We start from the raw sequence: 12901 nt of genomic DNA on the forward strand, positions 1-12901 counted from the left end.
AAATCTGTGGCTTTCTATTTGCCAGACGTTAGTTCTTCACTTAATTTTCAAGGCAACCCACAAAATGAAACCTGGCTTGATTCCACAGATGAGGAATCTGAGGGTCTTAGAGGCTAAGTGATACCCCTAGAGCAGAAGTTTCCTCACTTCTAGGATCCCAGAAAACAAGACTTCCTGCTGGGGGCTCTTATCTTCTGGCCATTCCCTCAGGTCAGGTGGCTGGAGAGCAGGAGGGAGAGGGTGGGGCAGGAGAAACTGATTATGGGGTTTTGATGCTGTTCCAGGAGGCATTTTTCTCCCGGCCCCATTTGGATCCTTTGCTTCCTGCCCTTCTCCCCTATAAAGCTCATATTCCCTCCCTCAGAGGTGCATCTGGAGTTCCAGGTGGCAGACACAGCTCCTGGAAGCACCAGCCTAGAATCCTGCCTGTGAAGGAGTCCCTAGGAAAACCAAGTGCCTACCCCTTCAGAACTCCCTTCAAGATCACATCAATGCTGAACTGCTCCCCAAGCTTGCCTGATTTTGCCACCTCTCTCAGCCTGTAAAATGGGAATAATACATTTTAGGAGAATTACTCAAAAGGGAACACCAGGAAGTGCTTTGGGAATTGTAAAGCCTAGGGTCCCCACATTGCAATTAAAGTACGCCTAACACAACAGCTCACATCATGGAGGAAGGAGTCCAGTATTTTCTGTAATCAGTTTTAAAGACAGTATTTTAACACTCTGAATAGGAATGTCCCCTGCGGGTTGTCTATTATTTTGTTGTACAATGAATGAAGAACTAACAGAAAAGTTCAGCAGGGCTTCCTCCTGCCTTTAATCTACCCCAAAGCTACCATCTTTCAATTCTAAGGGGTACAATTCTTAGTTCTAGAACCAACCTTATGTTAATCTTTCAATTAGGAAAAGAAAGATTAAAACAAAAAAAAAGTAAAACAAATTCAAAGTCCCAATGTGATGACCACAATAGCTTTCAAATAGGATAGGGGAAACATATATTCACTTTATTATTAATAATGGTTAATATGCGAATGGTTACTATGTGCTTCCCAGGTGGCACAGTGGTAAAGAGTCCTCCTGTCAATGCAGGAGATGAAGGAGACACAGGTTCAATCCCTAGATCAGCAAGATCCCCTGGAGGAGGAAATGGCAACCAATTCTAGTATTCTTGCCTGGGATATCCCATGGACAGGGGAGTCTGGTGGGTTACAGTCCATGGGGTCACAAAAAGTCAGACATGACTGAGGACTCACGCATGTGCCAGACACTGTTTTCAGTGTTCTTTCTGCATTAACTCATTTTACCTACATAGTACATGTTTTATTTCCTTCATTGTATATGTGAGGAGTTAGAGGCATTGGGAGGTAAATGGCTTGCCCATGGGGACTCAACCTCAACAGGGCGGTTGGAGACCTTGGCCTTCTGGTCTACCTCTCCAGTCATTCACACTCCTCGTTGGGTTCCATACTCTGCTGCTACTGCTAAGTCCCTTCAGTCATGTCCAACTACGTGCCACCCCACAGACGGCCTCCTACCAGGCTCCTCTGTCCCTGGGATTCTCCAGGCAAAAACACTGGAGTGGGTTGCCATTTCCTTCTCCATTGAATCACTTAGGATTCTTCACAAATAGTACGCATAATTGCAACCCACCCTGCCCATTCTTGCCTTCGGACATGGTTTTTCTGTCACTCTCCTTCCAATGGACAGGAAGTTTTATTCCATGAATGAACATAAGACTCTTGGAAAAATCCACTACTGTATTTAAAATTTAAGAGTTGTTTTGGTAGGAAATACCAAAGCTTTCTTCATAACAAGCCATGCTTGCAAACTTGTTCTTATCTCAAAACCAGAATTCCCTACACAGATTGCCTGAGGTTCTCTTTCTTCTGATCTTTCTGACTCCTCCCCCACCACCTACATCATCTCTTCCCTCTGGCTCCAGTCTTCAGGAAAGATGTCTCCACAGTGACCTTTGACCACTGACAAAGAGGTTGGCCTGGAGTTTGCGGACCTCCCTTCAACTGCTATCTACCCCTTCTCCTTAGGACTCCATTTCAGAGGAAGAGCACAAACTTTGCTTCTCAAACCATTTTCACTGCATACAAAATTAGTCATGGGGTTGATGACAGAACACTTACAAGGAACACACCTTATCCAAGTCATGATGTAAGGCAATGAACTGACACTACACTGAGAAATGAGTATCCAATGGTTTAAATGACTTTGGAATTTACAGATCCAGCATCCTTCTTATGTGAACAATGCAAAGAAACAGAGGAAAACAATAGAATGGGAAAGACTAGAGATCTCTTCATGAAAATTAGAGATATCAAGGAAACATTTCATGCAAAGATGGGCACAATAAGGAACAGAAATGGCAAGGACCTAACAGAAGCAGAAGTGAATAACAAGAGGTGGCAAGAGTATACAGAAGAACTATAAAAAATGGACCTGGATAACATGATGGTGTGGTCACTCATCTAGAGCCAGACATCCTGCAGTGTTCAGTCAAGTGGGCCTTAGGAAGCATTACTACGAACAAAGCTAGTGGAGGTGATGGAATTCCAGCTGATCTATTTAAAATCTTAAAAGATGATGCTATTAAAGTGCTTCATTCATTATGCCAGCAAATTTGGAAAACTCAGCAGTGGCCACAGGACTGGAAAAGGTCAATTTTCATTCCAATCCCAAAGAAGTACAATGCCAAAGAATGTTCAAACTACCTCAACAATTGCACTCATTTCACATGCCAGCAAGGTAACGCTCAAAATCCTTCGAGCTAGGATCAACAGTACGTGAACCAAGAACTTCCAGATATACAAGCTGGATTTAGAAAAGGCAGATGAACCAGAGATCAAATTGCCAACATCTGTTGCATCATATAAAAAGCAAGAGAATTCCAGAAAAACATCTACTTCTGCTTCATTGACTATGCTAAAGCCTTTGTGTGGATCACAACAAACTGTGGAAAATTCTTAAAGAGATGGGAATACCAGACCACCTTACCCGCCTCCTGAGAAATTCTGTATGCAAGTCAATAAGCAATAGTTAGAACTGGACATGGAACAATGACTGGTTCAAAATTGAGAAAAGAGTACATCAAGGCTGTATATTGTCACTCTGCTTATTTAACTTATTTTCAAAGTACATCATGAAAAATGCAAGGCTAGATGAATCACAAACTGGAATCAAGATTGCTGGGAGAAATAGCAATAACCTCAGATATGCAGATGATACGACTTCAATGGCAGAAACCAAAGCAGAACTAACTAAAGAGCCTCTTGATGAAGGTGAAAGAGGAGAGTGAAAAAGCTGGCTTAAAACTCAACATTCAAAAAAATGAAGATCATGGCATCTGGTCCCATCACTTCATGACAAATAGATGGGTAGAAAATGCAAACAGTGGCAGATTTTATTTTCTTGGGCTCCAAAATCACTGTAGATGGTAACTGCCGTTGTGAAACTAAAAGACGCTTGCTCCTTGGAAGAAAAGCTATGACAAACCTAGACAGCGTATTAAAAAGCAGAGACATCATTTTGCCGACAAAGATCCACAGAGTCAAAGCTATGGTTTTTCCAGTAAGAGTTAGACAATAAAGAAGGCTGAGAGCCGAAGAACTGATGCTTTCAAAATGTGGTGCTGGAGAAGACTCTGGAGAGTCCCTTGGACAGCAGGAAGATCCAACCAGTCAATCCTAAAGGAAATCAACCCTGACTATTCATTGGAAGGACTGAATGAAGTTGAAACTCCAATACTTTGGCCACCTGATTTGAAGAGTGGACTCACTGGAAAAAAACCCTAGTGCTGGGAAAGATTTGAGAGCAGGAGTAGAAGCGGGTGACAGAGGATAAAATGTTTGGATGGCATCATCGACTCAGTGGTCATGAATCTGAACAAACTCCGGGAGACAGTAAAGGACAGGGAAGCCTGGTGTGTGGCAGTCCATGGGGTCACAAAGAGTTGGACATAACTTAGTGAGTGAATAACAGCAGCTTAGTCACTAAATTGGGTCAGACTCTGGGGACCCCACAGACTGTGACCCACTAGGCTCTTCTGTCCATTGAATTCTCCAGGCAAGAATACTGGAGTGGGTTGCAATTTCCTTCTCCAAGAGATCATCCTGAACCAGGAATCAAACAGGGTCTCCTGCATTGCAGGCAGCTTCTTGCATTTCAGGCAGATTCTATACCAATTGAGCCACCAGGGAGTTATGACAATAATATGTCCCAAATAATAACAGAAACTAGTGAAATAATATGCAGACATTTTATTTTTTTTATTCCTTCAACTTTTGTTCTGTACTGGGTAGAATTCTAACCTGGGAGAAGACAAAGATAAAGGAAATGAAGCCCTTGATGAGCTCAGAAGCTAATGTGGAAGATGAAATTTATTAGATAATCATAATCTAGATGCAGACATTTTAAGTGGTGTTTGAGGTTATAATAGAAAATATTATAAATATTTAATAAAATCAAAAAACAACTTTATAAAGCATACAATCTCATTAAAATAATTAACTATAGAAGGAAGATTCAATGGCTATAAAAATTTATCTTAAGAATAAGTGATTAAAAATGTCTAAGAGACATATTTTCAAGCTATAATTAGTGCAACTAGAAATGGGGCAAGAATCAATGAATATCAGGTGTACAGGAAAACATCTATACAAGGGTCTGTTTCTGGACTAGTACTTTAGAATATGGCTTTTCAAATGTTTCAAAGTGTCATTTAAACCAGTGAGACTAAGAGATAAACCAGGTGTCAACTAGTAGGTTAACTATTTAGAAAAATAAATAAACTTAGACTGTTAGATCACATCACAAATTTCCAGTGCAATGTATGAAAGTATAAATCCCACTGGTAAGGCTAGGGAAAAAAAGAAATAAATATATTTTATGCAGTAATAAGCCAAAGTATCACTAAATGACATTATTATTTCCAGAAGACTTCCAAGCGCACTGCAATGTAAAAATTTAGAAACATGAAATTTAGGAAACCACTAAGTTGATTTTGGGGTAGGCAGGCATTCTAAACATAAAAGAAAACTTATTTTAGAAAACTGAAAAGGTGTGATAATATATACTGAAATTCAATATCTACACTGAAAAAAAACCCATGATATATATCTCACACATAAATCTAATTATCACAAAATAAATATAATTGTCACATAAATACATATATCACAAAAAATATATATTCTTCATATAGGGTAAGCTTTTACAATCAGTAAGATAGAACCATCCCAGTAAAAAAGTGTGTGAAGAACATGAACATAACTGATGGAGAAATTTAAAAGATCAATAAATATATTTTTAAATATTCAGCCACATTAGCAATGATATAAATGCTAGTTTAAGATTAAATCCTGTTTCACTAATGAGGCAAAAAGCAACAATATCCAATATAAGAGACAGTAAAACATACCCTACTGGCTACCTTGTAAATTGGTACATTCAGCTGAGAAGTCAATTTGGCAAGACGTAGCAAAAGCCTTACTTAACTCCTTTGAACCAGTAAGTGTATCTCTGATTTATATTTATCTAAAATAATAATCAACATTTCACACAAAGACAACTGAAAACTAAGTATTCATACCATGAGACTAGTCAAAGTTAATAGAACTCTGAAATACTATGCAACCATTACAAAAATGTAATCTCAGAGCATTTTTATTAACACGAGACAAGCTCATAAATATAGTAAACAAAGAAAACAGGGCATATATCTGCAGTACTGTAATAATTTTAATTTTACATATGCGAATATGTAGAAATATGGTTAGCAACGGCTCTCAGGTGAAACTAGAGATTTCAATTTAATTTTTAACTTACTTCCTTTTAAATGATCCAAGTTTTCTATAATGAACATGTATTATTTTCTTGTTTTAAAATTTTCATTGGAGTATAGTTGATTTACGCCATTGTGTTAGTTTCCAGTGTAGAGCAAAGTGAATCAGTTATACATATACGTATGTCCACTTTTTTTCTTTTAAGATTCCTTTCGCACATAAGCCATTATAGAACAGTGAATAGAGTTCCCTGTGCTATATAGCAGGTTCTGATTAGTTACCTATTTGATGACATGTATTATTTTCAATAATCGGGAACATATAACTAAAAAAGAAGATTTAAAGTAAATACACCAAATTAACCCCTGGGCAGCTCTTTTTGCCTCTCTTTCAACTTATCTATATTGAGCAAAGGATAACTCCTTTTTAAAAGAGGTAGTGTTGACTGTCAAACATTGCCCAAAGGTGACTGATTAAAGAAAGGAGGAAAGGAGTTGAGGGAAGGTACAGGAGACAGTAAAGGCCTTACAGATACGGTGGGAAGCAGTGGGAGAGATGGGCGCACTAGACCAGCAGCAGGTCCAGCAGGGCCTCAGACCCCACGACCGGCCAGGAACAAGAACCACCCCAGACCCCAGCGCTCTGTAAACATCACCCAGCTTCTTCATGCGACACTCAGGCAAGAGAGCAGAGGCCCAGGGGAGGACAGCTGCTGCTTGAAGGTACCTAAGTTGGTAGCATCTGACCTTCCATGAAAGAGAAAGGAAAATGGCCAAAGCCATTCCACAAACAAGCACAGACACACAGAGGTATTCTTCCACCAGCCAAGACACCTGCCATCAGGGGTCACCGGCCTCAGCAGATGGAACATAGCTCTCAGGGCCTGAGCCAGGTGCCCGAGAGCTGCCTAAGCCTGGCCTGGGGACCCACTGAGGCCGCTGAGCCACTCACAAGGATAAGCATGCCCATCCCCTGGCCACATCCAGAGGCAGACACAGAGCCATCTGCTAATTCTGAGCTCGTTCCTGGCCCAGAAGCGGGCAGGTTGAGCTGTCAGAGGTAAGCCTGATGGCAGGCTGAACTTCCATCCCACCCCCACCCCATCTGGACTTCCGTTCCCCAAATCAGGGAATCAAAGTTCTACAGAAAGGAAGCTGCCCATGTAAGATAAATTGTAACCACACTGCTGCCCCCGCCACCACCTCCCTCCAGAAAGCACTGCATCCCCCAGCTCCTTGGCTCTTCCCACTCGAAATGGAAGGGCAATGATTCCACAGGATGCCAGGGCCTCTGAGGTGATCCAGGGAGGAAGGACAATCAACACAGACACATAACCACACAAAAACCACAGAAAGGTCATCGGTTAGGCCACTGGTCCATGTGTCCTGATAAAGAACATCAGAAATGGAAACTGTACTTCACACACCTTAACTCTCTCAAACGTCACAAAATAACACTTCTCATTTTGCACGTGAACACACTGAGGCTCCAAGGGGAAGTCACAGAGCTGGGAAGGGCTGGGATCGGAATGCAAAGTTCAAACCCCGTGCCATTTCTGCCAGGACACGGTAAGCATGCTCGTCCCCATCGCTACAAAGGGCTACTGCCTGGCACATGTGGAATCCAGCCTTGAGGATGGGCCTTCCCATCACTGATAGGTGCAGTTCCAGAAAGGGCAGCTGACCCCGTACACCAAAGGTGCTCAATCTATGTCCAGGAAAGGGCACCAGGTGTGGCCCCAGCAAATAGCAAGTATAACTATGGCCGCCATTCACCGAGCATCATCTGCTCCCTGGAGGGCCCACATGGAATGTGAAACACTGTTTGGCCTGAGTGAGACACAGCTGATGTGTCCACTTTGGGGGAAGAAAACACTGAGGCTGGGAAGTCTCACAGCTAGGAAACAGATGCCATCTGACAGCAGAAACCCTTCCCAAACCCCATCTCTCCCACCATGACGAGGCAACAGGACCAAATGAGTCATTCAGGTCAACTCCCCACTGCTGGGTGGCACCCTCAGCCCCCAGGCTCCACCCTGGCCCGGTGCTCCAGCACTACCTTGGTTGAGGTAGGTCAAAGTCTCTTCATGCAACTTCACAGCTGGGGATGTGGCGGCACACAGCACATACTGCAGGGGCGGCAGGCGGGCCTCGTTCTCAGGGGACAGTTGGGGCTCCTCCTGCTTGAAGATGGGCAGAGCGAGGACGTCGCTGCAACACACAGGAGGGAGGGGTCAGGAGCAGGGCCCGCGGAGCCAACGTGCAAAGGCAGGACTAAGTGGCCAACCTCGGGCAGCATCAAGGGCAACACAGCCCAGCCTAGCGCAGCTAGCAGGTTCAGCTCCCTACATGACATCACAAATACTCTAAAATGCTTCCCAATGGAGGAGACCAATCCTGGATGATTCTACTTTCACTCCATGACCTTTGAGAGATTTATTCAGATGTCTCATGGTTTCCATCCACAAGTGTCTGGCTTTTATAACAAGAACTCGAACAAAATATTTTATTTTTTAAATAAACTCTTCTAGCTATTGGTCACATCTCAGACCAAGACAATCCTGTCCTCTAGGATCTGTAAACCATGCAAATACAGAAACTGTCTACTTCACTCATAAAAACTGAGACATACTTCCACACTTCTAAAAAGAAAGGACAGCTGGCCCATAAACCTATTTTAAGGGTCATGTTAATATCTCTTAACTGCAAAACAAGAAAAACCATGGTTTCAATTCAGTTTTCTCACCCAAACGGAATATACTGAGATGCTCAAAGATTCTTTTCCTCCACCTCTAAACAAAAATTCCCATCAGATCCAAAAAATCAGCTTCACATCAGCCTAGGACTGGAGAACTTATTTCTAGATGTGCTTTTTTAAGTGCATCCCCAAGGAAAAACAAAATCTTTGAGAACATGAATGACTTGCATGCAAGAGGGACTTGGTTAAGCTCTCTGGATTATGAAGAGATTACAGCATGGACACTGGCGCCAAAAAAGGGTCCTGTGCCCTTATCTCCATAAGCCTCCACCCTCCGAGTGTCCCGGGTGCTGAATCAGATTCACTGACCTCACTTCACTATGTAAACAGCAGAGTCACTGATACAATCTATTCCTCATACAACACCACACACAAGTATCTAAAACACAAGCCGGGCACATACCCCAGCATGTCAGACCAATTTTCAGAAGGAAAAGTCCAGCTGTGGCTCACCTAGGAACCTTCTGTATGAAGGGCCGCCCCTGCCACCACCCACTGCCCTGGGTCCCCCACCTCATGCCTTCCCTTGTCCAGATTGGGGCACATGCCCAGTCTAAGTGGTTATCCAGGAACGGGGGGAGAAGCAAAAAGATGATTCCCGGGGGATTGCATAATTTCATGTTTGCCCAGACCATGTTAAGTTAATAATCCATGGGCTGCTGCCTTTAAATTAAAAAAAAAAAAAAGGTGGGAGTAGCCAGGGTTGGGGGAAGAGCCATCACTCAACAGTAACTTATTTCAATCCTGGTATCCTTATCTGCTGAGGAATAAAAGTCACCAGAACATCAAACAGAAGTAGGGAAGAAGGGAGTACAGACCAGTACCCCAGGAAGGTCACACAACTTGAACAAATGCTGCACAGTGATGAGATGACCAAAATTAAATGCACAAACCAAGCAAAAGAACAAGATCTTCTTCACTCTAAGGGGACCAGGGGCATGTTCATGGACCCTCCCCATGGCATCCATCAAGGTCAACCTCTCCAAGTGTGAAAGCCCTGGCTTCCAAGAAGTAACATAAAAAAAGAGAGTGTGGACCAAATGAGTCTTTATCCATGGTCCCCATATGACCCCAGAAACCCATATGGCCTTATAGCACCTTTTACCCCAATTCCCAACCACCTCACCAGGATGAATGCAATACCAAACTCTTACAGTAAGGGCACCTCTAGTTCAAGAGAATTATTCCCTAAAGGGATGACATTTTCGGTGTCCAGGAAGTTTTACATACATTCACTTCTTCACTCAGGGTCACCTTCAAAGTCATTTATAAGGTATGGCAACAAACTGAATGGCTACAAACTAAAATTGAGGCAAAATTACAACTAAAATTGCATCCTGCGATACAATAAAAATGTATTCCATTGTAGCATTTCGGGTAAGTGAATGGACACAATCTTCTACCAGAGATTAACATCTGCCCAGTGGGGAATTCCCTGGAGGTACAGTGGTTAAGACTCCTGGCTTCCACTGCAGGGAACTCGAGTTCAATTCCTGGTCAGTGAACTAAAATTCCATATACCACACAATGCAGAAAAAAAAAAAAAAAAAAAAAAATCTGCCTGGTGGGCTTAACACCTTCCAGAGGAGCCTGCCTCTGGTGGATCACCATGGTCTGCTGTGAGACATAAGTCCTTAATTAAAACCCTAGGCTTATGCCATCTCCTACCTCTCTTGCCCATGAATAAAACACAGCAGACATATCTCTTATTCCCAATCATTCCTTTGCCTGCTGGAATTGGGCTGTCTTCAGAGAAGACTACTAGACAAATATCTATCAAAGTTAGGATTTCCACACCACCTGTACTGTTAAATCTGAGTTGGAACTTTTGGGGGTCAAAAATAAAATAAAGCAGGAAGGATAGCTCTCTCTGTGGGGTGGTCTGGCCCATGGTTCACTTTCTCTGAGCTCACATCAAATGCCCTTTGGGTTAAATTAGGCACATTTCATAAACTGTGACTAGGATGGAAATAAAGACAGGCTAAAGCTGGTTCAGGCGAGTTCAGAAAGTGAAATGACTGCCCATTAGTACCCAGCCAGCTGCACAACAGGGAAAAACAATCCTCCAGGAACTGAAGCTAACGGGGGTGCCACTTCCTTCAAGGGGACGGGAGAGAGAACTTTGCAAAACAGGCAGGACTTACTTTTCCCTCTGAAGAGCACTAGTCAAATCCCTGCAGAAGAAGAAAGATTTCCATCAAGGGCAATCAACGTGCGGGCCTCGGACCCACATACCAAGACCACCTAGTGGGAGAGGGCACCTGGTCCCTCCCGAGCCCCCGCCCGCCCCCGCTGCAGGTCCGCTAGGCGGAGCGCAGGGCCGCGCTAGCAGCTCGCTCGCTCCTCGGGCGGACCAAGGACACTGGAGAGGACGCGAGGCTCGGAGAGGGACCCGGGCGGACAGGGGCAAAGAGCAGGGGACTAGACTTCCCGGGACAGCTCCAGACCGACGGCAGGAACTTTCCTCTTCGACGCGAGCGGGGAGAGGAGAGACGCAGAGGTGGAAAGACCCCGGGGATATTACGACCCAGAGATGTGCGCTCCGTGCCCGCCCGGGGTCGTCGGGGAAGTAGCCCCGCGAGCACTAGGCTCTGCAAACCCGCCTCCCGCGCGGGCCCGCAACTCCGAGCGTCGGGTCTCGCCAGGGCCGGTCTGTCTGTCCCAGGCGGGAGTCTGGGCAGATCTCCCTCAGTCCCCAAAGGGCACAGAGTAAGGAGGCGGCGAGGGCGCTCAGGATCCCCGGCCGCTCCTTTCCCGGCCCACGGACGTCAGACGGCGCCCCGCCCGCGGACCCCGGCCCGAGCCCCTTACCGCAGGTAGCTGCCGGGATTGTGCTGGTTGTAGTGCTCGGGCTGCGTGTGCCAGAACAGCATGGCTGGGGCTCCGAGCCCGGCCCGACCCAGGCGCGCGGCGGACGGGACGCGAGGCGACCCAACCTCTAGGTCACCTGCCAGCAGCGCTCCTTACAGCGGTGGCCGCCCGCCCTGCGCATTTATGGACGGCTCGGGGGGCGGGGCCTCGTCCGGGCCCGCCCCCAGGCCGCGCGGCCGCCTCACCTGGTGACCCGCACAAGCGCGCCCTTCCCGGGAGCGAGCGCGCCTCCAGGGCGGCGACCGCGAGCGTGCAGCGCGGCTGCGGGCGGGGATCTGGCCCGGCACTGCTCGTATCCCGCTCTCGAGGGTGGGGCCCAGGTAACCGTCCCCGCAGCCCTGGTGTCTTCCCTCTCCCAGAGCCTCACCGTGGGTGGGGTGAGGAGGCTGTGAGCTTGGATGTCTGAGACCCCGACCCCGACATGCTGTCCCCTTAGCTTGGTCTCGCTTTTTCACAACACTCTCAGAAATCGTGTTTTGTTTTAATCTACACTTGAGTATTGATCTCTTTCCCAGTATAGTATAATCTCCAAGAGGACAAGGTTTGGACTCTCTAGCTCACTCTGTTATCCCTACCTCCTGGAAAAGTGCTTGGGACATGGTGCTGCTGTACTGTGCATAGTCGCTCAGTCATGTCCCACTCTGCGACCCCATGGACTGTAGCCCGCCAGGCTCCTCTGTCCATTGGATTCTCCAGGCAAGAATACTGGAGTGGGTTGTTATGCTGTCCTCCAGGGGATCTTCCCAACCCAGGGATCGAACCCAGGTCTCCCCTGTTGCAGGGGGATTCTTTATCATATGAGCCACCAGGGAAGCCCGGGACATAGTGAGTGCTCCATAAATATTTGCTGAGTAAATACGAAAAAGGAATACCTCAAGTCAGTAAACAGAGAAAGCTTCTTGGAGGAGGTGACGTTAACCTGAGGGCTTCTAAATTCACAGAAGGCGCTTCTGTGAACATCAAATGATGTCCCTTGGAAACAGGGATCCAGAACTCCAGCTCCCCCAAGCGTGGAGGTGAGTCAGATCCTCCCTCAGTCTGCTCTCCAGCTCCCCTCCCTCCAACCAAGGTGACAGCTGGCAGGCAACCCCCTCTGGGAAGTTCTTAGTGACCACCACCTCCCCACTGCTCTCCTGTCACTCAGATCTCCCTTCAAGGATGAATTTGCTGCACCAGCCACAGGGAAAGCACAGCAGACAGTTCTCAGCACTCTGCCCCTGCCCCCAAGGACTCTGTTGTAGAGTCGCCTTGCCCAAGGTAGCTCCCCTGTTGGGGTGGCCCCAATGACCAGCCAGACAAAAGTATCAAAGTCTGGCCATCTCCGCTAATGGGCTGTTGTAGCCTCAGGATTCTGCATGGGGCAACTCAGAACTGTTAGGGGGCTTCCCTCACATACTCCTACTTCCTTTCCACCCCTTCAGTTCAGTTCAGTCACTCAGTCGTGTCTGACTCTTTGCGATCCCATGAATCGCAGCACGC

At 45.9% G+C, this 12901-nt stretch overlaps 1 protein-coding gene across 4 annotated transcripts in view; it reads right to left on the minus strand.

Moving 5' to 3' along the window:
• TFCP2L1 (transcription factor CP2 like 1) overlaps window positions 1-11526 on the minus strand; it is a 68646-nt gene extending 57120 nt beyond the window's left edge. For 2 of the 4 annotated variants that reach the window (XM_005202559.5, XM_010802127.4), the window contains exons 1-3: window positions 11363-11526; window positions 10696-10725; window positions 7853-8004 (exon numbers count right to left, since the gene is read on the minus strand). In XM_005202559.5, coding sequence (XP_005202616.1) covers window positions 7853-8004; window positions 10696-10725; window positions 11363-11424 — 244 coding nt within the window. In that variant the 5' untranslated portion in view covers window positions 11425-11526. The remainder of the gene's footprint in view (window positions 1-7852; window positions 8005-10695; window positions 10726-11362) is intronic. The other 2 variants (XM_010802128.4, NM_001192488.1) reach the window with 2 other exon arrangements.
• Between the last annotated feature and the right edge of the window lie 1375 nt (window positions 11527-12901).

This window comes from Bos taurus, chromosome 2, assembly GCF_002263795.3.
Source record: "Bos taurus isolate L1 Dominette 01449 registration number 42190680 breed Hereford chromosome 2, ARS-UCD2.0, whole genome shotgun sequence".
NCBI classification, from domain to species: Eukaryota; Metazoa; Chordata; class Mammalia; order Artiodactyla; family Bovidae; genus Bos; species Bos taurus.